The sequence below is a fragment of the Motacilla alba genome, chromosome 6, assembly GCF_015832195.1.
Source record: "Motacilla alba alba isolate MOTALB_02 chromosome 6, Motacilla_alba_V1.0_pri, whole genome shotgun sequence".
NCBI classification, from domain to species: domain Eukaryota; kingdom Metazoa; phylum Chordata; class Aves; order Passeriformes; family Motacillidae; genus Motacilla; species Motacilla alba.
Genome location: NC_052021.1, coordinates 18,369,364 through 18,395,876, shown reverse-complemented (window position 1 = coordinate 18,395,876; position 26,513 = coordinate 18,369,364). Strand labels below are relative to the sequence as shown.

The following is a 26,513-nucleotide window of genomic DNA, read 5'->3' as shown; positions in this document are numbered from 1 at the left end:
TTGCACCAAGATATTATGCTGCAAAGTCTGAGTTCAATGCAACAATCTTCATACAGAATTGCACTTGCATTCACTTTTATGTAGCAGATGACATCACACGGAAGACTTTCTAACTATTAATAGACAGCACTAATTGTAGTAAGTCTCAGGACCGTAGAGCTATTTGCTTTCAAATTGCCAAGGCTGACTCCATTAAGGGCAGAGAATTACATTAGGTTTCCCCCATCTCACCCCCCCCCCCCCAAAAAAAAAGAACCTTTAGTTCTGGCATGACTCACAGATGGAAATAAATAATTTAAATAAACACACAGATTGTTAGCAACAACATGGAACTGTATGCATATAAATTCCTGTGCATTATATTATGTTCTCTCACACTTTTGGGCTGAGATATGTTCATGCCACAAACCTACATGCTATCCACATCTGGTCTGGAAAGTTTGCCTTGATTGAAAGTGAATTGTTAGGCAGAGAAACAGTCATGCAAAGTTCAGAACCAACACAAACTTCAGAAAGACAGGAGGCATTTGGATCCAACGTTTTCATTTGTGACTCTGGCCTTCAGAGCTTCATTTTCAGTGGGACCCAGACAGCATTTTGTCATAAATCTTTACATTCACTGACCTGTCTGTGCAGAAAAATGAATTTATGGGGGTCTCCATCTGCCCAAGGAGGAAGCTGCACATCTCCCAGCACTGTTCCATCCTGCATGCAGCCTGCAGGAATTACAAAGGGAGAATCCAAAACAAGAGTCAGACACATTGAAAATAGGAACAACTTTACTAAAACACTGAAGTTAAGGGAATTGGAGGTGATTTTCCCACATGCAGTTTCAGGTTCATCAAATTTAGGGCCATAGAAGACCAAAGAACCAGTGTTCTGGGATTTCTATCCAGTGATAAAGCAGTGAGATGATGTTCTAGTAATTGTCACTAACTCAGTAAAAATATGCATGTCCTCAGCACAAGCCATTTTAGTACAGAATGCAAAAGGAGACAAGACAAATGTGTTTGCACAAATTCCTTTTAATACATAATCCTGCAGGCCTTACTGCCAAATATTCCGACCAAAGCAGCCACTGAGAGGGATTTTGTTCTCAAGTCCTTTGCAACCTGATCCCTTTCAGAAGGTGAGCGTATGTTCTTAATTCAGAGCACGGTGTTGTGCAACTGGATGAACTCAAATCTAAATTGAGGTTCAGCTCTGGGACCACAAGTTTCTGTGCAATTTAGCAGTGAAAAGATTTGGGTTCTTGGCTTTTTGGTTTTAAAATCTTCCTGTATATTTGCTCTCTACTGGCAAGACTCTGGTGCCCTTTGGGTCCCCGCACTCAATTCTTGTATCTTGATTTCAACCAGGCTTTATTTCTTGGCCTTCTCTCAGGAGGAAACTACCCTAATTCTTTCTTATCTTTCAACAAACTTGTAACAGATTTTTTTGCCTTATTCTTATATATAAATATAGAAATAAATATATAAATATAAACATTACTATCTTTTAGCATGCCTCATTTCACTGATACCTTAAATACAATTATAACTAGATTTCAATTGGTGAAGTTGCCTTTGCTGTCACAAATTCAAGATGATTCTTCAGGTATTTTTCCTCTGCCTTAATTGTTAACCAACCAGTGTCTATTAAAGAAAGAAGCTTTGCATTGCAAATGGTGTGAAAGTCCTGTAAAGTGAAGTGAGTCAGAACTGCCATGCCTGTTTCTGACTCGTGTTTTTCCTGGATTCTCTCTGAGCCTTCATCATGGATGCAGAAAGGTCTGGAGACAGTGTACATTCAGAGGGGATTGTGATGCTGCTTGAGGACAAGGAAAATGTATCAAGTTCATGTGAGTTGTGCAGAACCTTTGAAAATGAGAGCGAGGACATTTGGAAACTAATCACCTTGTGATCTCATGTAGAGTGAAAAAAACAAAACCAAAACCACCTTTCACTAACACCATTTAACAAAAGAAGAAGAATACATTTTCAATAGTTACACAAATAATGATAATGTAGGCCAAACTTTCAAAAGCAGTCAACTAGATTGGTTAAATAAAACTCCACTTCTGTGTGATAAGACATGTAATTCTTTTGCCCAGAAATTAATAGGAATTACTTGCTTCTTTTCCTGGGCTGGAAACTTGGTTCTTCTGACATAATTCAGTTTCAGAAGCTTGTATTCTTGTAGTATTATTTAAATAAAAATTGATCTCATGGTTAGAAAGACTCATCCATATAGTCCACACCAACTCTCAACATATGAGCTGGATCTCTCCTTTTGGTAGAATGCTGGGAGAAACACTTATATCCTTCTAGAACTTACCAAGTTCAAAGTGATTTGCATTGGTTAGGAACTCTGGCAAGTAAAAGAACTCAGGGGTGAGCTCCCTGACATCACTCATGTTGTCCCTTGATGCTGATTCCCATGTGCTCTTGACACTGTGAAACATCCGGTCTGCAACATCAAAACTCCCACCCTGTGAAATGGAGACAGAAAAAAGGACTTCAGTGTGAGTATTCTGTTACATTAAAAATATCTTAGCCAATTTTGCAATGCTCCTTATCACATGATTGATAAGGGGATATCTCAAGATCTGCCCCAGCTCCATACACTGTCACCTTGCTAGGAGCTTTCTTAGTCCTGATTTGTAAATATGTATGTTGAGAGGCCATAAAGCTTGGAGTCTTAGCACAGCCTGCAACTACAGAGGCAAGCAGGACCCATCATGGGCAGCTTGAGAATATCCCCATGCCCATTTTTAATGCTTCTGAAAGCAATTAATTTATTTCATCCCAGAGTGGCTTGCAAGCAATGGACCACTTCACTTGTAACCCAAACAGTTGGGAACAATCTCATGTGCAATTCTCCTGTGAAAAAAATCCTTGGAGAAGGGGAGGTTACCACTGAAGTAACATTAATTAGATCCAGGAAACCAGGCAAGGTCCAGTGTGCAGAGTGTGCAGACACTGGTCATTCTGTATGGGAAGGAAGGACAGCATAAAGAAGGGAGAGCAAAATAATTTCTGGGGCCTGAGCTGAACTGGTAAGCAATGAAGGAGATAAAAAACTATCTCACACCTTGAGAATATTTGAATAAGTTTAGATTAATGAGAGTCAAACACTAGACAAAAATGGCCTTAGTATCCCAGGACATCATTCTGAAGTAGGGCCTCAAGGGGAAATTAAAATAAAAGTCATTTACTGAATGAAGGATACATGCCTTCTAACAAAACCATTTTTCCTACAGAATTTCCTAATGGGATCTCAGATACTGTATGCATTTGTGAAAATCCAGGTTTACCTTTAAACATGGAACCCTATATGGAGTATGGAGGAATTTAATGTAACATAAAATTTCTATAATAATGGAAATAACCAAGTAAAAGTCGGTTTTTGGAGATCACCTGAATGAATTTGTCAGAAACACCACAATATTTTAGAGAAAAGCTGACTTTTTAACTGTACCAAAGTGACAGAACTAAATTGTTTCTCAATACCTAGTTCAGGTGCTGGCAGCAGAGCTCTCAGCCTAATATAGATATAATATAGATATTTCTCATTGGGGTTAATTAATTTGGATCATATGTCATGGGACATAGCTCTACAGCCCGCTGCCAGGGCTCAAGAGAGATTGTAAGAGATAGAATGAGTACTTTTAAATAGTTCTGCAGTACAGTGAACATGTATGAATGATTGCTCACTCTCAACCATTCAATCCTCAAAGCTGCTTCCCTAGGCAAAAAGAAGAAACCATTAGGATTGTATAATGAAGATGCTAAAACACAGATGAGGTGCAAGAGTCAATCTGTTTAAGATATGAGATGCAGTCAGGTTGTGTCTATGGCTGACCTCTTGGAAAAACAAAACCTTCAGTTAGTTTATTCTCTGCCTGTAGACCATTGCATGTGCCAGATGAGGAGGATGCTGTACTTTGCACAGTAACAATCAGCTGAAGTTTTGACTTGCAATTTCTTATATAGGCAAACAACATTTAAGCACTCATGCTGTGGGGATGGGATCCCACTCCCATGGATCAGATGAACCCCAGCAGCAGCTCCCACATGGATTTCTGATGCTAAGAACCACTGCCCTTTTGGCTCCCCCTGCCAAACTTAGGTTGCAACTCCTTTAGATCTGCTCTGCTCAGTCTGGCAACTGCAAGTCAAGAAGTAATTTTTGCCATATCTTTTTTAAAGGAGAAATACTTTCATGAATACGTTATCAGAAGACAATAGTCAATAAACCCCAAGTGCTGAAGCCCCATTCCTTGCTTGTCTTTTGAGACAGCGTCACACCAAAACTTAACATATATTCCAGATGGAAAGATCCTACCCCTCTTTCCCCTAAGGTGAATTCTGGTCAGGCTTCTGGTCCAGCCTCATCTCTAAATGACAGCATAGTTCTGCTTTACCTCCTTGCCCTTCTTCCCTATACCAGTGACAATTGTGAAGCCTTCCCACACCCATTCAAGGGACAGAGTGAAAAAGTGGCTAATCACATGAGCAAGCTTATCTGGAGTTAATCTGATGCACAAGGTCATCTTGCTCTTGATCATTATTAGGCAGGGACCCTTGGAGTCAAATTCAAATTGAAATTAAAACAGAGTAGAAGAAGGACTATAAATAAATCAACAGCTAACAAGTATCTCATTGAAGCATATTAAAGGGCTTTGTATATTTAATCTGCACACAGTGTGCTGTGTCTGGTGGTGATTGATGCTTTTTCATCTTTTTTTGCAGCTTTTATGAGAGCTGGTGGTAATCTCCTGAGAAACAATATGATTTGTAATAAAAAGATTACCTGTATTAAATAAAAATAATATATACATAGGAAATGCTGTTAGCGCGACAAATCTGGTTAAAGATATTACCACCACGAAAAAATGTGATTTTTTCCCTGGCTGTCTAATTCATTTTAGGGAAAAGTAATATCTTTAAAACTTAAGCCTGTATTATTTATAAAGGAAGCAATAACTGATTTTCCCATTTCCTATATTAATAAATTTATTTGCATATATTTATATCAGAATTAATGAGTTTTCTCTCTCTATGAATGCAAAAACTGCACTGAAAGGGAAAAAGAGAATCAAGAATTGCTTTATGCTTTTAGATTGCAAGACAACGAACTCTTATGACTTTTCTACAGCTAGACACAGTAAGTCTGTTTTCTTTCCTTTCAGTAGAGGCCTTACTGTCATCAAAAATAGTGGAAAAATATGCTTTTTAGAACTGCAGTCCAGCAGGATATATACAAAGCAAGTAGGCAAAATGGTCTCTGGAGAGAAGTCAGAACTTGACAAATTTGTAACACTAAGCATCCATCACTTTGGTTGTGCTCAAGACCCAAAGACCTCAGTGTTTCTAAGAGTTGCTTATGAAGGTGCAAAGACTTACAAGGTGCCCAGAGATGCTAAGAAGTTGCTCCCTGCTGGTAGTGACTGCTCGAGGGTCAGTAACACCATGAAAAGTAAAGACTCTGCTCTCTGTAAGTACTTTTGAGAGGGAAATGTCAGGAAAAGTCAACCTGTTAGCTGAAATGCAAGAGTGGGATAAGAATAAAAGGGAATAAGAGAGATGAGTTGATCAAAAACAAATCTCAGTATTGAGGGTAGGTCCTGGAATGCCTTTCCAATAAAGACACTAAACATGGAAACCTTACTGCACTTTTGTGGTACTGAGACCAATTCTTGAAAAGAAAACCAGGAGGTACCAACCAATACCTGTTTGATATGCCAGTTTTTCCTCCATTCCAGTACAATATGCACAGCACATACAAATTTTATCCAGAGTCATATTTCAATACACTTAAAAAAAGTTAAATAAGGTTTCTCCTGTACAGTCCCACTACTGAAGGCAATGCTTCCTCACTTCAGTGCTTCTGTGGTCAGGTGCAAATCAACTGTTTGACTTGAGAGACAAAACGTTATGCCAACATAAATTTTTCATGGAGAGTGCACCCAAGTTGTTGCATGTCCTTGTCATGTATTCAGACTGTCCATTTGCAGATATAAATGTAGCTTTTTCACTTTTTAAGATGCTGAGAAACTTTCAAAGCTCCCAAAGGGAGCAGCACCCTTCCAAGAGCTTAAGTGCGGGAGTTCTCTTTTCGCAACCTGACATTAACTTGATCATACAGTTCTCTGATCTGCTGTTTGCCTGAAAGCATCTCACAGTTAGCAATTCCTAAGCTACCACAGGACCAGTCACCTGGGGGACATGACAACACTGAGCTCAGCTGAACATGCACCAACATAAAAGCAGAAGAATAAGAACAGAAGGAGTTCAACAGTTTATTTTAGTGGGTCCCCACCCAGAACATTTTTTACATGTTTGAGATCTCAGTAGCCTTTGAAGATAATTATGCTCACAAAACTGCTGGTTACCTGCTGCTCACACAAACACAGCCACAAAGCATTCACTCAGACTGCAAACTCATTATGCATGAAAAGTGTGCCAGGGAGATCCAACAGCCTATGTTGTTTACAACAAGAAATAACTGCTCCACAGTCATTCATGACTGCAGCTAACATATGGCTCACAGAGTGTGATGGCAACCATTGCCTCAGGTGGTTCACTAACCCATCAGCTACTGCTGGTAACAGCCAATATCATAGGGCTTATTACTTAATTAACACAGCACTTTATTTGTATTACTTCACTGGAAAAAAACCCAAACCACAACAGCAAAGCACGTGGAAAGCTGCAGGAGACATGGCCATCCTGCACTATGCATACAGCACTCTCCAAGTGTGAAATATTCTGGCCAAGCTATCTTCCTGTATTTCTTCACAAGGGTAGGTAGATTTCAGCAAGATACTCTTTAAAAAATACACCTTGGAGGACTGGTCCTCCTGGTAGACCCCGTTATAACACAACACATTACAGAAAAGAGGGTAAAAACTCTGCTACAGCCCAAGTGTTTTTGCTTGAGCATTACCAACTGCCTGCTGAAAAGGGCAATCGGGAAATTTGGTGCCCCTATATGCTGGGCAGATGGGAAAAGTACACACAACATTAAATTTCCATGGTGAAAGCCATGGCACAGTATAAACAGTAACAAGTTCAGAACAAGATACACAAAGTATTCCTTCTGGAGCACTGGATGTAATCTCATCCCACTTCTTCAGGAAGTTGATCCCACGGTCCCTATCATTTCACACCTACCAGAACCTATATGTCCTCACCTGGCCCAGGAATGTTCTTTATGCCACCACAGCAAGCTCCAAGAACTAACCAGTATGAGTGTACTTGGGCTTAGAAGACCTGCCATCTTAGAGAAAATCATACCAAGTCTCATCTGCCCCAAAGCCAGAAGCTTATGGTCAGACAGGCAATAAAACATTATCTATTTGTTTGCATGCCTCAGCTCTCACAAAGCTAAATAATCCTTCTCCCTCACATCAACCATGGTCCCCTTAAGCTGTTTTCACTGAATTCAACTTTCATGGCATAAATATTGCCCCAAGTAAGCCCCAAGTCCACATATAGAGTACATCAAATGTCAGAAGAACTAAACCCTTCATTACACAGCCACAGTAATGCACTACATGGTTCATAACAAGGAGCAGGAGAGAAGTAGAAGGGAAGTTACCTTGCCCCCTTACCTGCAGAGAACAGAAGGTCTGGGTAAATGGCTCCATTCGGACCAGGTAAGATGCCACTATAATTGCTGATGAGTAGTGAGTACAGTAATGGCACTGGGCTGACAGGTCTCCTGGAAATTGCACACAAATCAGATTCCAGTAAAAAACCCCACCATTTAAAGCTCATAATATCCAGTTACCACAACACAACTAAACAGGGAATGGTATTTTAAGCAGATGTCTTCAAAGACCTGTGAGCTTCAGCACTCCTTGCACTGAATACATGCATTGCATATGCACAGTTGCTATTGAACTATGTTCATATTTTGCCTTCCACATTTCATTTTCTGAAGAATAACACCTTTAACTTTCCAGACCATCCCTTTCTCTAGTAGTAGGCCAAAAAAAGGCCTTGATCTTCAGAGGTCAAGAGACCTCTCTTCAGAGGTCTTCAGAGCCTCAACATTCTGTTTCCTTTTCTTAAGGTAGCTGTTAACCTGCATGCAGCAGTCTTCTACATGTAGCTTAGCTAACAAATAAGACCAATGTGTGCAGCTTTGCTAACAGCACAGTTTTTCCAGGGAATATTGCTTTCTGCTGTAGCTTTTTTTCCTATCCAAGGGAAGAGAACAGAATGCAGCAGTACAAGGCACATAAGGCAGTACTTGCATTTCTTTCAAAGGGACATTTATCTTTGAATTGTCAGTCAGTTTGTATACAGCAGTGAGAGAGGCTCTCCTTGGCATGGTGTTTCCCTTAGCCACAGATCTGCAAAGTTTTTTGGGTATTCTGAGGGGACTCAAGCCTCTGTTGTCCATTAGCCTCCTAAAACACTCACCCTCACTTTTTTCTACTTCATTGAAGCGCTGGATGAACTTTTGTTTCCTCTCCACAGTCTGTGCTCCCATGGGCTTTGACAGGTCTCGAAATGTATGAGGATCAGTGAGGTTGAGAGTCTGAAAAGAAACCGAGCAGAGATGAAGATTTTAAGATCTTAGACATCATAACTATCTCAGTGACACTGGGAGTGGCAAGGCTATGTTGGAAGTTTCACTCATGACCTGGCATGTTGCAAATTGCTCTCAAGGCTTTTCTGTCCAATACTCCTCCTCTGTGTTCACAGAAACCTGCCCATGCCTGTCTGCTGAGCTGATGCAGCATGTCCTTAACTAGGTCTGTGTTAAACAGATGTTCATCCACAGAACATGATCCTCAGTCTGCTGACTTGAAGATTAAGTTAATCTTATGGAATCAGTACAGTTCAAACTAACTACTTCAAATTTTAAATCCTTGGTCTAGACCCCTCTGCTTCAATGGCATCACTCACCAATCCTTTGTGCAGTTTCTACCATAGAAAGTAGGGAATTCTGCAGCCAGCACTGACCTCAGAGTGGTAGTCAGCAAGGACCCATGGAAACACAGGATACTGCATGTAATCATTGTAGCTGCGGCCAGCCAGAGTGTTCAGGTACATGAGGTAATCAAAGTTGCTGATCTCCCTCTTCTGCAGGGAAAGGAAACAAGCATTAAAATCCCCAGACTCTGCCCCTAAAAAACCATGCAAACGCACCCTCACAGGCCTGTGGTTCCCAGGTCCACCAGGACAAGAATTATATAAATAGTGAAATCAATCATCCTTTGCCATTCAGATCAACACAATACCTCTTATACAACAAGGCATTCTGCAGAACCTGTCTTCATTCTGTCTCTTCTTCAGACAGGCCACTTGCATTTGTCTATAATCACGCAGTGCTTTTATGCTGTATTTGCATAACAGCACTTTTTCTCGATTTAAAAGTGAGCCAAATGCATGCAGACTGGATATTGGAAAACCCTGGACAACTGCCTGTACAGAAAAGGCTGCACAAAGTGCTACATATAAGCAAGAAGGTATGGATTTCTTTATTTGCCTTGAGTCACCAAGATCACGGCTACAGAAAAGTAAACATGTCTCCCAGCTCAGCAAAACATCTGTGCATTGATTTAGCTGTACAGATGATCTGTGAACGGGCATTCAACTAGGTGGCTCTCTTTGGTTTCAATTTAAAAATATGCATAAAATCACACTTAATCTGCCAGACAGTAGCACCATATGTTTCATAGCAGGAGAAGCAAAAACTCTGCAATAACCAGATGTAAATACTGTGCTCCTCTTGCCAACAACCTCACCTCCAGCAGTGAGAGAACAGCTTTGGTCTTGAGGTACATGTGTATACACACACACACACACACACACACACACACACACACATATACACATCTGTATGCAGACATATCTGTGTGCTGAAATTCTTTACTTAATTAAGTGCAGCCAAGATTTAGCTTACCTGCCACTTTTGGAGCATTGTTTTTTCCCCTCCTGAGTGCTTCCTGTATGGAACAAACATTTGATTGAAACAGCCTACTTCAGGACAATAAGAGAAAGTCAGCACATTAACATCTGTGCTCCCTGTGCCCCCTGCTCCCATCACACAGAAATGAGAGAACACCAACACTAGAATGCTGAAGTTTCATCACTGACCAAATCATTCCAAAATCAGAGTGTTGTTGATTAGGTTAGTGCTGTTCTGAGTTAAGCCACACTTCTCAGTCTGTATTCCCAGTCTCATTCCATTGTAGAGCTATAGAGTGCTAATGAGAGGTATCATTAAGCCTGTCTGATTCTATTTTGAAGCCTTATCCTCAAAAGCTCATGCTTTTCTGAAGCATTCAGAAAACACTGACTTAAAAACAGAACTCTCTCAGTCTCCATATCAAAGACTTTTGTTGCACAATCCACTTTGAAACCAACAAAGTTCTTAAAGAGTGGATTGTCATTTTAATACTTTTTAAAGTAATGTACATGTCTTTTCACATTTTTACTTCTCAAATGCAACTTGATATTAAAACTTTAAATAAAAAAACCCTGATCAACAAAAAGCAGGGGAATTCAGTTGAAAATAAGAAAGAGTCAAAGGTTCTAAGGAAACAAAAATTTCATTTCAACTGCACTGAACCAGAACATATGTCAGTATCTGAAGACCATGAACTTGCTCTTGTCAACATCTAGAGACCAAACTGAGACAAGTGACAACTGGATTATCATGGTTTAGCTCCAGCTGGTAAATGAGCCCAACACAGTCACCTAGGCACTGTCCCTGCATAGGAATGAAGGAATTGCAGGAGGAAAAGTGAGAAAACCTGTGGGTTAACATAGTTTAACAGATAAAGCATAGGATGTGCATGCAAGCAAAACAAAACAAGGAATTCACTCACTACTTCCCGTTGGCAGGCCAGTATTGAGCCATCTCCATGGCTCCATCACATGTAACCATGACTTATAAAAACAAACATCACTCGGAATGTCCCAGCCTCTAACTCCCCCAGGTTGTGTATATATATATAATACACATATGTGCATTCATATATATTTATATATGCCGAGTATGATATAGTTTGCTGTCGAACACGCCTTTGGCCGGTGGGGGGGTTAACTGTCCTGGCTGTGCTCTCTCCCAACGTTTTATGCACCCCAAGACTCCCCATGGTCCTGATGGAACAGTTTGAGAGATAGAAAAAGCCTTGGCCCTGTGTAAGCACTGCTCAGCAATAACTAAAACATCCCTGAGTTATCAACACTGCTTCCAGCACAAATCCAAATGCGATTTTCTTCTACAATGCGGAAAATTTACTCTATACCAGCCAAAACCAGTACACAGATTGAAGAAACTTTTCATCTGCCAAAGTAAACAGGCTTACTGATGTGATACAATACTGGTGGCAAGAGAGAATCTTCCCTCAAAGAGTAAAACAAATCCTAAGGTGCCAGCTCAGAGTCAGGACATTTCACTTCATGAAGTGTAAGGAAATCTGTTCAGCATAGATTATCAAACCACTGCAAGAACAACTAACTACTACTTTTTACTCCTGTGCTCTGTAGTGGATCACAGTAGAAATCCACAAAGCAAGGCTTAAAGTAGCTTCAAAGATCTAAATAAAACACCAGAATGGTCTATGATCATTACCATTTTATTGAATTGGCAGTAGTAATTTCTTGTCAACCACCTCTCATGCTTATGAATAATTTTACTACTTATTCAATCGTGGACCATTTAATAGTGTACATAAAGGAAAAACACTATGGTTTACACATTGTTTTATTCTTTGCTTAGAGAAATGTGTGTGTCCAAGAGAAGGGTTTTGAATACATAAGCATGAAAGCCAAGATGAATTCTGGCACATGGTCTACAATTCCTAAGCTTTGCTTCAGTCTCCAGCTAAGCATATGAAACCTAATAACGATAGGCTATGTTTCTGGAAACCAGTACAAACAAAGGTGTAGAGTTCATGTCCAGTACAGAAAAATATGATCTTCACTCTGTCCAAAAGAAGACTAGTGTATACAATTTACACAGTGTAAATCAGAAGAAATTCTATTGAGTAGTTGTGTTGCACCCCCAGTTTGAACAACACATGGCTCATGAATGTGAGAATTCCATGTACATTCCAAGAATGTATAAAAGCAGTATCATGAACACCCTTTAAAATAAAGTCCTCTCACACTCTATGTACATTTCACAGAGCGCTGCCCCAGTGTGGCCTTTGTAAGGCCTCCAAGACACATTTGGAACTCAGAGAGGGTATCTTAAAGGGATGTAACAGGATCAGGATTCCTGGCATTATTTGAAGTGTGGTTGGATTAGGCTGTTTGTTACAGAGTGATCAAGTAGGTTCTTTCCTTTCCACAGGGACATACTCGCTCACTAAAACCATCTAGGTTTATTTTGGATTTCTGGTTGAGTTAGAGAGCAGGGGAGAGCATTATAAAATGCTTCACACGGGACTAAACAGGGCCAGTCTTGTGTGGATGTTATTCAAATATATATATGTTGATTTGTGGGCACCATGATCCCCTAGTGAAACACTTGCCCTTCTCGTCACAAGCCTTAAACAGCTAATAAGACCACACAAGGGTCAAAATAATTCTCTCTGCTGACTTTGGGAGCCACTACATAACTCAAAGTGGTTGACAGGTTCACCATGTCATGAAAATAAGCCAGGCTAAATGTAGTCTCTCCTCTGTAAAATCCATCTTTCTGGGTCTCAGAGGATGCTCCTTCTAATTCCCCAGAGATCTGAAATTCTCCATTCTCCTCTGTTGACTCAGGGTCTCGAAACAAGAATTGCATTACAGGCAGCTAAAGCCTATTCCAACCTGCTCCTTGATAATCAATTAGCATTTTTCTAGACAGCACCTCTCTAGACAGCACATCAAAAGCTCAGTGTAGATGAAGGTCAGTTACCCAACTGCAGAAAGTGAATTTTAAAATAAATAAATAATCAAAGGCTGGTTCGTAAAAGAAACTGAAGTGCTTTATAAATATAAATAACTACAGTTCTAGAGGGAGTGAAATTATATGAACTAAAGAGAACTACCTACAGATCTATCTATAGCTTAATTTATAAGGTATTTGTAGGACAGCAGCCATGGCAGAATATAAACACAATGTGTATTAATGATGATCCACCTTTGGCTACTCTATATGTGATTTATTAATCCCTCTTCCATTAACATCAGACTATGATCTCACCCTTGTGATAGTGAGTGTGCCATTTGCTAGAAACAGGTGGACCTCAACCCATTTGGAGATTCATTGCAGATGAGATAATCTCAACAGATAAGATTTTGCCCTTACTAAAATTAATGCAAAAATTCCAATAAATTTAATAGATAATTAGATTTCTGCCTTAATTTTCTTTTTTTTTTCCTTCCATCCCCCAGACTACAATCTGAAAAACTACCAAGGCTCTCCTAAACCAACTTTTCTTTAAAAATCTTTGTAATTACCAAAGATATTGTAAGGAAAATCTCCTTTTAGGTAAGACACAACTTAGCTTTAAGTCATACTATTAGCAGAGGAAAGAAGACTTGAAAAGAAATACCAACTTTCCCTTATGATAGAATCTGTCTCCCTCAAACTTAGAAGAGTGCTAGGTTAGATTAATTTAAAGGTACAGCATCTTCCCTGTTTAACTGTATCAGTCCACCATCTGGTTATGCTTAATCTGTGCTAAAGAATTGAGATGTAATTCAAAATAAAAAAATAAACACCATATTCAAATAGGGCTCCTTGAACCAGGATGTCTTGAAAGGGCTGGAGGTGAGGAGAAAGGAATTGCCCTCATTTATGGAACACTGCTTGCACCATGTGCATTCACAGTGTTTAAACCAAAGGGATAACATTTCCACTGTGGAGATGCTGCACTCAGGCATACTTCAGGTCATGAAGAAACACATCAAGTAAATCCAGTTAATTTGTTTAGGTGAGCAGAATGCAATCTCCAACCCTGGAATCAGACAAGTACATTAAAATCATCAGCTTCTTTATGCCAATAATATCTTGGTCCTGTTATCAGCAACAGAGGCCTTAATGTTGCATCTCCTGTAAATAATATCTAAACAAACCACTCAGCTTCTTCTCGTCCATAGTAGGATTTCTTTCAGATATTATTTTGAAATTATTGTGATCAGTTACTAAAAGCTTGAGCTTGATAACCTCAGTCATAGGGACAAATTTCAATAAATTCACATGCTCAGATGGAAATCATTATACCAAGTGCACTTTTGAAGGGTCACTGATAGATATAGCAGATAGATGTGACAGATAGATACATATGAACAGATAAATTGCAGCTCATGTACTCTGCTGCACCATTGAATGAGCCTTCCCTCCTGTGTCCACATCTATCCCATTTGGCACGTGGCAAGAATGATATCACAAACATCGTTGAGTTTTAACACACACAGACAAGTATCTCTCACTGTGCTACAGCCAAGTAAAATGAAATAGTCAAGTGACTAAAACGGACAGTTAAGGCAATGTTAGAAGCTGACTAACAGCATCTAATGAGCTCCAGATGCTTTTTCTTTTGGCATAATTTTAAATACAACATTTCCAGGCACTGCATGCCATTCAGTTCCTTTCCATCCAGCTAGATCTTGCATTCTGGAACCAACCATTATACTCTCCAAGGGCGTAGCACTCCTGTTGCTTGGTAACACAAGTTTCATAAGCTGCAGAAGTAACACTGAATAGCAGAACCCTGGGGTTGGGGGAACCCTTTAGCCACTCCTCACGGCATGCTCACAAAAGCTGGAAGAGCTGCCATTTTCCATCAAGGAAGTACCATTCAGAATCCACAGGACTGTGGAAAGGAAACTGTCCTGTGTTTCATGCTCATGGCTTTATTTACAGACTGAAAGACTAATTCATTATTCAAAGAAGAGCGGACAGAGGACAACTGCACAGTAACAGCCCACACTACTGAGAAAACCAGAGCAGCTTGTGACATCCCTACCTCACCCTCTGGGCCTTTCGAGCTACCTAGCTGGTAAGATCATATACAGGGGGCAGCCTGGCAGAATTGTTAAGATGAAACAATGTTTTTGGTTATTCTTGGTGGGCCTTGGTTTTGCAAGTGACATTACACTGTGTGATAGTACAGCTGCTCTGAAGTCATCTGGAAAATAAGAATATTAGGAAAGGAAACTTTTCTCAAACTATTTACTCATGGTGGAATTTAGTCTAAACCTGCCTGTTTAAGACTGCGTTTAAAGACAGTCAATGTATTAATCTCTTCCACAACAGATCACATCCAACAATGAGAAATGGTAACAGGCTTGTAAGCAGGGAAGTGTTTGTCTTCATGCAAAATCATTTATTGTACAAATGCTGGTTTTAAGCTCTGCCTGCAAGTGTTTCACTATAGATGGTAGTATCACCTGTTCTATGGGTGAATTGGCACACACCACCCCACAGCCTTCCTGCCACAGAGAAGTGCAGGGAATGTGGAGCTCTGCTGGGCTTGCCACGTCTGCTCTGCAGCATGCAGAATTCCAAGAGGAAATTTCTCACAGAGTAGATCAAGATGGGCTCAAGATGGTCCCGTGCAGCTTTGGGTGCAGTGAACTAGGAAGCACCAACCCTAGAAGAAAATAACAGGCAGAACCACAGAGAGGGAGGTCCTGAAGCACCAAGCAGTGCTATAGGCAGAAGGCCAGTTCTGCTCCCGCCTGGGCTGGGAAAGGAAAAAGAGATGTTCAGAGTCCAAATATGCAGTCTTTTAGGATTAGATCTTCTTCTTAGGGCAGGCTTAAGATACAATGGGTCATGACTGACCCCTGTGCAAGTGCTTAAGTGCAGATAAGGAATAATCCCCAATCCTTCCTTGCCTCAGAGAGAGACTGACAGTCTTAGTACTGATGCTCAGGTCTGTTCCATCTCTGCAGCTCCCAGCAACCCTGAGCACCACAGACAGCATAATGTCCTTGACACATATTTTCTATTAATTTCTGTATCAGATCAACTTCTAAACTCTGTTAAACACTCCTAAAGCTCTGGGCATTCAAAAGCCCATCCAGGCCAAAGATTCTAACAAGTGTGGATAGAAAGGGAAAGGGTTTTTTAGTCAAGATCCATTTTAGTGAGACCTTACCACAGAAATACAGCACCCTCCACCCGAGGAAAAGGCTTGCCAACAACTCAGAGGGTGAACCCAGCAGTGGGGTGAAGGTTTAGAGAAAACAGGTGGAAAGTCTTATCATCATTTCTTAGGTGGTAGGGCAGCACATCTGCCTCTCCCTCTGCCATTCCAGGAGATGCACTGTGAGCGTAAGATTGAACAGGCATAATTAACATTTATGCAAGGAGGACTCCTGTGATTCCTGAATTTTTAATATCAGTGGCTACAGGACTAGGGCCCTCTTACACAAAACCAAAGGTAATGAGACCTGGCTAAGTAAGCTCCATTATCTCCAGCTACAGCCCTGTAAAACACTGATAATTAGTTTACAAGCATGCAGAGGCAGGAGAGCTCTTCATCCTCTTCAAGTCCTCAAGCACACTAAAATGTTTTTGCAGTCCTCTAGTACTAATCCCTATTTTTAGGATCACAAATCATATTTTTCTAAGTTTGAAATATGGCTCCAACTTTTAACCCAAACTAAGTAGCGCTTAGAGTGAGCACTCCTTAGGGACTTGATCATCTGAGAGGTTCACAGCTGGATGTGAAAAAATCTGGCTAAAGTAGGCTGCAGGAAGAAACTCTGGAGTCTGCACATTATGCAGCGCATCATACAAAGAGATCTGTCCTGAGAAAAATCACACTGATCTGTTTGTTTGGACTTCTTAAAAACTTGAAAGTTCCAGGTTCAAATTTTGTAACAGCTTAGAAAAGGTTATTGACAGAGGAATACTCAGACCCAGCAGGCTGAACTGCAGCATTGGTTCTGCCAAGGCTACAGCACTCAACCTTGTTCGCCAGGCTCCCTCTAGTGCTGCCAGGCACGCACAGCGCAGAGGGACCCCGGCCGGGAACCAGGTCCCCGAACAGTGGCACGACTGAATGATTCTTTGCCTAGATGTTATTTTGTAAAATAGGAAAAGAAAACATTTTGGCTCAATATTCCCCTCTTGGATTTTAAATGAAAAGTAACAGAAAAACATTTAGCAACGGAATACAGTGTTTTCTGAGATTTAAACATGTTTTAAAAAAGCATTTTAAAAGAAATTATAATTTTGAAATTAGGAGAAAAACTCGACATGTTTTTCCTTGAGGCCCCCATTCATTTTTTAAAGGCATACTTGTTTGAGAAGCTTAATTTATCAAAAAACACTCAGTGTCTTGGTCAACTCATCCAACACAAAATTCAAAGAAAGAAAAAGTCAGACCCAAAGGTCACCTGGTTCATGTCAATTACAGGAAGCAGAAAGTCTCTTTCCATTCTGCCAGCACGTAAGAAAGCTCCCCTATAGATCTTTTCCTGAAGCATGCTAGTCACCCCACGTCTGTGCACCAGAAAGGACTCACCTGCTGATACACGTCGTATATCAGCAGTAGGGCCCTAGCATTCCCCACACTGCTCAACTTTATCTTCACAGAGTTGCCAACAAAAATATTGCATAAAATCCTTAAAATGAGTGAGCTGTGATTAGAAAACCCTGCTGTTTTGATCTCCAGAACTTTCTACTCACTCCTGGGGAAATTATTACACTAACATCAACAAAGGTGAAAAGAGTACTTATTTACACTGTAGAGTACTTTGCTTCAGTTACCAGTCAACATATAGATAGAACAGCATTGGCATTGCCCCTTGGTAACATGGTTCTGTAAGTACTCATGGGAGACAGAAACATGGGAATGACACACACAAACATTTAACTGTGTTTAAATATTTTCATATAAAGTAACAAAAAAACCTGTTTTAACTCACCCTCAGGGCAAGACCAAATCCACTGCTCGGCTTCTAGTATTTTCTGAAGCATCTGCCTCATTACAGGGCTCTTGGGAGAGTGGGTGGTAGCTGGGTTAATGCTTTTGCATTATTTTGGGCTATGGCATGTAATTGAAAAGAAGCTGAAATGCCTTAGTTGTAGCTTGAGCTTCCCCTTCATGTATTCACACATGATTAATGAGTAGCCAAAAAGCCTGAAGGGTTTGTAGTGAAGTCTTTCTAATACAGACATGTATTGTTGACAAATCTATATTTTGTCCTAAACTATCATTCATCAAAGCTGCAATTTGACTCTTCAAAATTAAATGCCAGAGCACCCAGACCTGAGATTACTCAGCTGTAACCTGTGCTCCTCTCTAAACTCTCACTGGGAGGGACATTGTCATCCATTTCCAGGGAATCAGCCTATTTCTATTGCCACTAGCCATAATTAGCACCTGTATTTGATGACCTTTGATTAGAAAGAGTTCACCACACCCAAGAGTAAGTGAACTATACTTTTACAGGCCTCATTCCAGGAAGCATGTAACACATGCTGAGCATCAGTAGGAGTCAAAAGTCTGATTCCCACACCTATATGCATTTTTCTGAGGGCAGTGCTCCTTTGCAGTGGGAGATCCTCTATCCCACAGCATGAACAAAATAACAAGGTTAGAGGATCCAGATGAGGAGACACTTAGCAAGGCCTGGTTTAACATTTAACATTTTTATAATTTCACCTACTGAAAATACTTCGAACAAGAATTTTCAGAGTTGCAGATTTTCAGTTGAAAAGTTCTGACCTCAAAGAAAACCAGCTTCAGAAAAGTCTAGCAGTAATACTAACATATAATTGTATGATTAACAGCCTTGGCTTTCAAAGGCTTTATTGGAGTTCTCACATTTTATCCACAGGGTCTGGTGTGCCTGTCTGTCAGCAGAGAGATGCCCAAGGGAAAAGGTCCACAAGGGAAAAGGATCACCTTGAAAGTGGCCAAAAATTCAGTCCGGGTACTTTTTAATGGAAGGCGCCGTCTTGAGTTAAGCAAAATGGGCATTGCTGTCTTCCCCAAGTGCCTTCTGGAGCTGGCTGATGTGGAGGAAATTGATTTGAGCAGAAACATGTTAAGAAAGATTCCAAACATCATTGAGAAGTTCCAGAATCTGATGTGGCTGGACCTGCATAGTAACCAGATTGATGAGCTGCCCGCAGCAATAGGCACACTTCGCAACCTTACTTACCTGAATTTATGCAACAACAAGTTGACCACAAAAGGTCTCCCAGAAGAGTTGACCCTTCTCAGGAACCTGCGTACTCTCAACCTTGGCTTAAACTGTCTTGAGAGTATTCCCACCACTCTTGGGTCCCTGAAGGAACTTATTGAGCTAGGTCTCTTTGACAACTCCTTGACCATCATCCCGAAGAGTGTGAAAAAGCTCCCCAAGATTGAGAGAATGAATGTAAAAAGAAACCCTTTACCAGAATTTGCAAAGGAAGATGAGCCAATTGACACCATTAAACGCATAGAATCACTTTACTTAGTAGAAAAGAAAGACCTGTGCAATTCCTGCCTGCAGACCTGTCAGGGTGAGAGGGACGAGCTGCACAAGTTAGAGGACATGAAACCCGGCCCCTCAGATAAACCAAGTTTCCCTTCACTCACTACACCCAATTCCACTGCAATGGATAACCAAGAAGAATGGAGAATAAAAGACGACAATCCTTGAAATATACCAAGGCACTCTACACACCATGTTCCATGAAGTCCAGCCTGAGCAAATAAAAAGCTGACTTCCCTCCTCCTCCATTTTCCTGCAGTTCTGCTCTTTAAAGATCAACTTGGTTTTAGAAGCAGATGTCTGTGATCTCTAGAATGAAAACCAGAGCAACTAAACCAGATGCGTATTTGGAAAACGCTGTTTACATCTGGGTCTGTTCCTACAACATGTTCTCCATGTTTGGGCTTTTTGGGGTCTTTTGTGTGTGCAGTTTTTAAAATGACTACAGTAGTACCTGGGAACTCCTTTTCCACCTATGGACTAGGTGGAAAAACTGATAAGAGATTTCCCAGAAATTCTATTACCTCAAGGTCATATGATGCATCAAACTAGTAATTTCTTCTTTCCATGCTTCAACTGTGCAATTATTAATAGTGTGCCTAGGCAAAGAATTTAATCTGGCCTGCCTCTTTGTCTCAGGTATGGCAGGAAAAGCTAGAAAGATGTGGAAGTTTGTCATTGTGCCCTTAGATGGGGAAGAAGCCCAAATGCTGCTTTTGAAATTTTCTAATTCTGAAGCAGCTCCACAATTCAAACAAGGGAAGAGTAAACTCATCAAGTCCTCAGTCCATTAGTTCTGACTGGTAAAGGGAAGCACACCTATTGAGGTAATTTTCTCTAACTTTCCATTTTAACACAACTTCTCTGGCTGCAGTACTTTGGCAGTGATTATAATGTTACATTCATTTTATTTCAGTTCATGCTCCGACATGGTCCAGCCAAAGCTATGCCAAAAGTCCTTTACATTCTCAGAGTGAATAAGTTTTGTAGGGGCTTCTCTCAGTCAGTAGAGAAAAAATGAAGGCAAAGCTTTACTGAAATTCAGGACAAGCTACTTTAGACCTAGGCATGCAGCCTGTCTCAAATTCTGAGATTAACCATGAGTCAAGTGTTTCTTCCAATAACCCCCAGCCCAGTTAATGCCCAAATTTCTTGAAGCTCTAATGCATCTTGTCTCAAGACATTCACACCTCTTGAGCTCCCAGCAAGCAGGGGGAAAGGAAATCCTAGAGAGAGTTGCTGTTTACGCAGAACAGATGTCACGCTCCACAGCCAGCCATCACCTCTGGCTTAGGTTAGGCTCTAGCTGGAGCTGGTTCCACGTTGCACTGATACTTTCAGCCAGTTGATGACTGGAGCTCAGTGCTGAAAGTGCTCACTTACAAGATAGGTAATGATCTGCAGCAGGTGGACTGAAAATTAAAATAGGTATAGCTGACACAGGCTGCAACAACTCAGGGGCAATGTGCAGCTCAGGTCTCAACACAATTCCAGCCTCAGGAATCATTTCAGAGGACACCAATTAGGCACTTAGGGCTGTGCTCCCCAGATACCTAAATTGAGAAAAGTTACTCCAACTCATGGAATGCATGAAACATTCTCTCAAGCACCTCCCAGTAGGAGAGAACTTTTTTCCTGCAACAGAAAATCTGAGGGACAAGTTAGGATCTCCACTGTTAGGATCTCTCACTAATACAACATGCCAAAACATCCATATGTACATCACTGTCTGCCCTGAGCATGCAATGAAGAGGTTGTTATGCAAAAGTATTATGGATTAGCTCTGTCCTCACCTCACTGTCTCTTCCCACAGTAACCATTTGTGTAGAGTTTATCAATAAAGTGATACAAAGGAGATAATAATTATTAATCATCTTTGCACAGTCAGCTTTTTTACACTCATCTTCATACTGTAATGAAGTATGCTAGAATGCTTTTTGAAGTCCTAGCAACACCTTTGAAATTTTAGAAGGAAGGATACAAATGTGTGCTTTTTAAAGATGCAACTTACTCACATAATTGCTGTTATTATTACAGTTATCCAATGTTTCCTATGTTTTACCTTATATTTAGGGATTCTTCTGTTATCCCCTTCGACTTCAAAGCAGGCTGGAAAGAGCAAAATCTACAGGAGATATGAAAGGTCACATTATAGTTCTGCAAATGGTTATTAGGACATTTTACATATCTATATAACTGCTTTGTTTCACAACTTTCTTCAGGAAGCCAGAGCATTGTTCTGAGACTATAACCTAGGACAAAGCTATAAGACAACAGGCAAAAGCATACATCTAATATTAAGGAGTTGCTACGAGCTGGATAAAAACAGTTTCTTTACCCAACAGGACTTAGAAGTTACATACATAGTTATGGATTTTTTGGTTTAAGGTGCTATTAAAGTCAGAGAATAAGATCCCACTCAGACATTTATTTAGCAGAAATGGCAGAAAGCGGCATCAACCCTCATCTCAGCCATTCATATTTACATTTGCTGTGAGTTTATGATATCAGACAAACTATACCCTTGAAATCTACAGTTTTGGTGATCTTCAGCTGAGGATCAAAACCTTGTCTTGAACTGCCTTTGAAAGATTCCCCCAAGAGATACTTGTCAGAACTCAAAGACAGCAAAGATAAGGGCTGGCTCTGGGGCAGATCCTGGTGATTCTAAGAAGCCTCACTATGCAGCCTGTTTGGAAAGGAAGAACAGAGAAATCTGCACTGACTTTTTAATGCAATACTGCAATAGGGGTTGTTCAGAGATTTTAGGAGCAGAAGGAATTCCTATGATTCTTTAGAAATTGGCAGTACCAATGCTCAGTTCGGGCTGCAGAATTTAGTACAGGAAGCACTAGTACTGAAGTGAATTTTCCTGTGCAGAGGCCAGTGAATGCAATCCTGATCTAATGGCCAGAACTGCAGTAGACAATAACATGCAAGGAAAAAAAGTGCAAATTAATCACTTCATAGTCTTACATTCAAGTTCCATTAAAGAAGACAAGCACATAAGGAGAATTATTTTTTAATGCCATTGTTCAAAGTTAAGTCTACAAAGATAAAATTGGAGAGACAAAAATATGTTGTTCCTAAAGAATCTTGTGATACTGTGAGGGTTGGAAGAAACCTTTCACCCAGTACTGTGAGGTGAGGTGAAGGTGCCTCTCATGTCAGTGGGAGGAAGGAAAACAGCTACATTCAAGATTTCCTGGGATGAAGGGACACACAACACCACTGGGTGCTAGAAAATTCCTGCACATTAGGTCCCTTGATAAATCAATGGCTGTGTAATGCTCCAAAGAGTCCACAGGTCAGCAAAAGGAACATTCCACAGCTGAGATGTAACCCATTAAAACTCAAGGAAAAATGGAAAACAAAGATCCTGCAGCAACACAACACAGACACCTGACACCAGGATAAATAGGAGTGGTATACTAGGCATCACCAGGAGAATTCCCATGTTATTGTGAGCTAGTCATTACCTTTTAAATATCTTATTTCGGTCACTGTCATGGAAGACAAGAAATCTGGAGTAACCATTTTTGAGGAATATTTCCAAGGCGATCTCCTGGAAAGGTAAATAATTTAGTGTGAGGAGCTGCAGAGCAAAGCCTAGTGCTGCAAAGGGTCCATCATGGCCTGTCCAATTCTTCAGAGCCTTAAAAAAAAAGAACCTTGACTTTTTTGACAAATGTGCAGACCTAAAGCAAAATATGTCCAACATTCTAAATTTCTTTAACTGTAGGGATGGTCCTACAAGGTGACTAGCAGTTCAAACACTTCTTTGAAGCAAAATCGAACTCTAGATATTGGTTCCATCACTCACCTTTTCCTTTTGGTTCTGGAACATTTTTATTGTGAAATCTCAGTGTGATTAATAAGACAATAGTAGCATTAACTTCCAACTACGTGATAAAGATGACACAGAGGGGATTCTAAATAAGAGTTTCTTTTAGAAAGCAACCATACTGCTTGCTAAATTAAGACAGAGCTCAACAGACCTGCAAAATAGTTTCTCCTAACTAGAAGCACCAAAGGAGAAAGGGGAGTTTATGACATTTTGTACCAAACCTTTGAGGAATTGAAGTTGAAAGAAAACTTCACTCCCTTTTCCTCGTCCCCAAAATGTCTCTATACTTTGTTTTGCTGGGCATTTGAATATAATCCTCTTATTTACTTAGTGAGAGGTCCTTTTTCTCCCCAAGTCATTCAAGTAAAACCATAAATAACATGTAGTGTCTGGGAACCCAGACATGACTTTCAATCCAAATGTGGCAGGTGCAATACAAACCTAGAGAAACACTCCGATGGCAGGTGGCCCATACATGATTCACAAATAAAATATAAAGCAGAAAGGTAATATGAGACAGCTATGACAATAAACAGCTTGCAGCATTTGCTCTGGAACTCAGCTTTCCAAACCAGGTCTGCTCAAGTGTTGCCATTGCAGAACTGGGCAGTGCTTTGCTCTGGGCTGGACTATGTGCACGGACAAGAGGAAACCAGTGGAGAAACAGTCACTGCCTAAACAGCAGATCTACCTGTCCTGCAGGGAAAGCACAAGGAATCAGCTTTCCTCTTTTTCCACAATGTTTTTTCAAAGAAGTTTTTGGCATAGAATCCCAGCACAAGCCTGATACAGATACAGGAGTTTTCCGTTCACTAACAAAACAAAACAACCCTTGAACAACAAAAAGACCATGGAACAACAATAAAAAAACCCCAAACCACAAAACCCCTCAAAACAGCAAGCTCAGCCTTTGCCCTAGTTCCATTCAAAGACTGTTTCTACTCATCTCCATTTTCACTTTGGGTCACACCAAAAATTTCTGTTTTGCATGGTTAAAAAAATCCATGCATTCACAAATCTGAATATATGAGTAGTTGGAAGTCTTCTGCTGGCAACTTTGATGCTATCCCCCAAACAGAAGAGGTGACAGTTCTGCTCAGGCTGATCACCAGTGATCCTAGTAAGCTTCATACAGTCACTCAGAACATGAGTTACCATTCCTGTAGGTGCTTGGTGAGTGACCTAACCACTGCAATATACTGTATCCTGAAACAAGTTTCACCTACCAAAATTGCCCAATTTGTAAACATAATTATATATAAAATAAAGCAGGGCTGACTCATGGGTAACATAGTATGTGACATAAGGCAATTATCAGCCCCATTTTCTCCAGATTCTGAATTTTTAAATTATTTTGTAATTCACTGCTGAATCTCAACATACCAAAAGTTGATTAAAAATGATAAGTAACTAGTTATAGCTGCTTCAAAACTTAACATTTTGGTCAAATCTGTGAATTACTCCTTGAACTGTACTAAAACCCTCTCAAGTAAGTACAGGCTCTGGTGTTGCAAGAAACTCTTCTGTGATTCTCCTCATAGGTTCACCTAAACCAGACAAAAACTGAAAGGGTACCAAGGCCCCTAGTGATGAGTAGCTCCTGGGTATTACAGCTACGGGCACAGAATCATCTGCTTTGGCTTGTGTTCTTTTATTGAACCACATGCATGACTTGAAAGTTATTCCAAGAGGCCCAGGATAAGTGTGTTGGTAGCCCATAGTAGACTGATGCCATGACTACTGAAGTCTTTGGGAACTGAATATTACTGGAAGTCAGCCGCTTACTGGTAGCTTCCATAAAAGTAAAGGACATTAACTTGAAGTCTAATTTTCAAAAACTTTGTGTGAACAACACTGTTAGCCCGACAATAAGCCAACCACTCCAGTCAGGGTGTTCAAACACTGGGGTGTGTATAGAAAGGAGTTTGTATTAGCAAAGGCTAAAGAAGCAATGATGGGACCAAAAGCATTTTGATACTCAAGTGAAAAAGCATCAGCAGTCTTAGTGAAAACTGAGCAAGCGGTTTTCAGTCACATGTCATTACTGCTGTTGCAGCTTTCCCTCAAATGACTGAGCCTGTTAATTCCTACCTGCAGGAGAAAGCGCATCAGATGAATCTCTTTGATATCATGATACGAATAACGGGAACACATCTGGTCTCCCACAGCATGATCTTTATGACATAAGTTGAAAATAAATGGATCACTGATTCTGGAGAAGAAAAATAAATTCAAAAAATAATTTGAAACAAAAAAAAAAAACAACCTGGAGAGCCCTCTTGAACATTTAAGTCCTCCCCTAAAGAAAAATAACAATACAAAGAGATAACAAGATTAACTGGGACATACATAGACTGAAAACAAAGCTAAATAAATAAAGCTAAACACTAAAGGCAGATTTTCTACTAGTTACCCAAATAAAGAGCCTGTGGAGGCTAAGGGTAGGTTTGGAGTTATTTTAGTATATGCAGGTAGGCAGACAGCAATGTTTTGCACATATTGGAGTCTGAGAATCAGCAAGGGAAGAAACTTCTTGGGAGAACCTGAAAGCCTAAGTTGAGGGTAAGCATCATATGGACACACAGCTATTGTAAACAGCAATTACTTGGCATTAATAATTAAGCAATTAATTAGTTATTATTTTAGTAGTGTATATGTATTAGAATTGCAATCAACAGCCTAGCCCACAGAAAATCCCTTAGAAAAACAACCTAAGCTTTTATCAGATCCAGTCCAATCGATCCTTGAGTCACCTGATCAGATTGACTGATATTAGACTTCGTAAGATTTGGATGCAGAGCAGACAGGGAGTAAAAATGCTGAGCTACTCACTGTCCCACTGGGCTTTGCACATGAGCACACAGTATGCACAAAGAGCTTGGTCTAACAGACTCGTTTGCAATATTGATCACCTTCAATAAATCATGAGTCAAGAGATGATAGCAGTGTGCCAAATATTAATTACGATTCTGTCTTGGAGAAACAAACAAAAAACTTATGAGACAATGAAGCTAAAGGCTCCTGTCCTAGCTGTTCCATATGAATAAAAGATGTGAGTTACTCAGAAAGAAATTTTAACAACATTATAACATTACTGAAAACCAGCAATGTAGGTGTGAGACTGTCCACCATCTGTTGAAGACGGGTGTTCTCATGGCACCTCTGAAGCCTGTGGACAAGCACCTATGTTAGTTATGTTAAACAGTGTTTTTAACAAATGGAAGGGATGGCAAACTTCTTGCTGTGCTATTATTCTGCTTAAAATCCCCGCAAAATCT

At 40.3% G+C, this 26,513-nt stretch overlaps 2 protein-coding genes across 9 annotated transcripts in view; one reads left to right on the top strand and one right to left on the bottom strand.

The window, feature by feature from the left end:
• WDFY4 (WDFY family member 4) overlaps positions 1–26,513 on the bottom strand; it is a 116,203-nt gene that overhangs the window by 17,701 nt on the left and 71,989 nt on the right. Inside the window, exons 45-53 of one of the 8 annotated variants that reach the window (XM_038140373.1) lie at positions 25,327–25,447; positions 22,868–22,953; positions 21,451–21,513; positions 9,904–9,946; positions 8,961–9,080; positions 8,415–8,532; positions 7,598–7,707; positions 2,317–2,470; positions 625–716 (exon numbers count right to left, since the gene is read on the bottom strand). In XM_038140373.1, the coding sequence (XP_037996301.1) occupies positions 625–716; positions 2,317–2,470; positions 7,598–7,707; positions 8,415–8,532; positions 8,961–9,080; positions 9,904–9,946; positions 21,451–21,513; positions 22,868–22,953; positions 25,327–25,447 (907 nt within the window). The other 7 variants (XM_038140374.1, XR_005257347.1, XM_038140375.1 and 4 more) reach the window with 7 other exon arrangements.
• LRRC18 (leucine rich repeat containing 18) lies at positions 18,736–19,591 on the top strand. The gene has a single exon (XM_038140383.1). It carries the CDS (start codon positions 18,774–18,776, stop codon positions 19,554–19,556), a length of 783 nt encoding a protein of 260 aa, XP_037996311.1. The 5' UTR covers positions 18,736–18,773; the 3' UTR covers positions 19,557–19,591.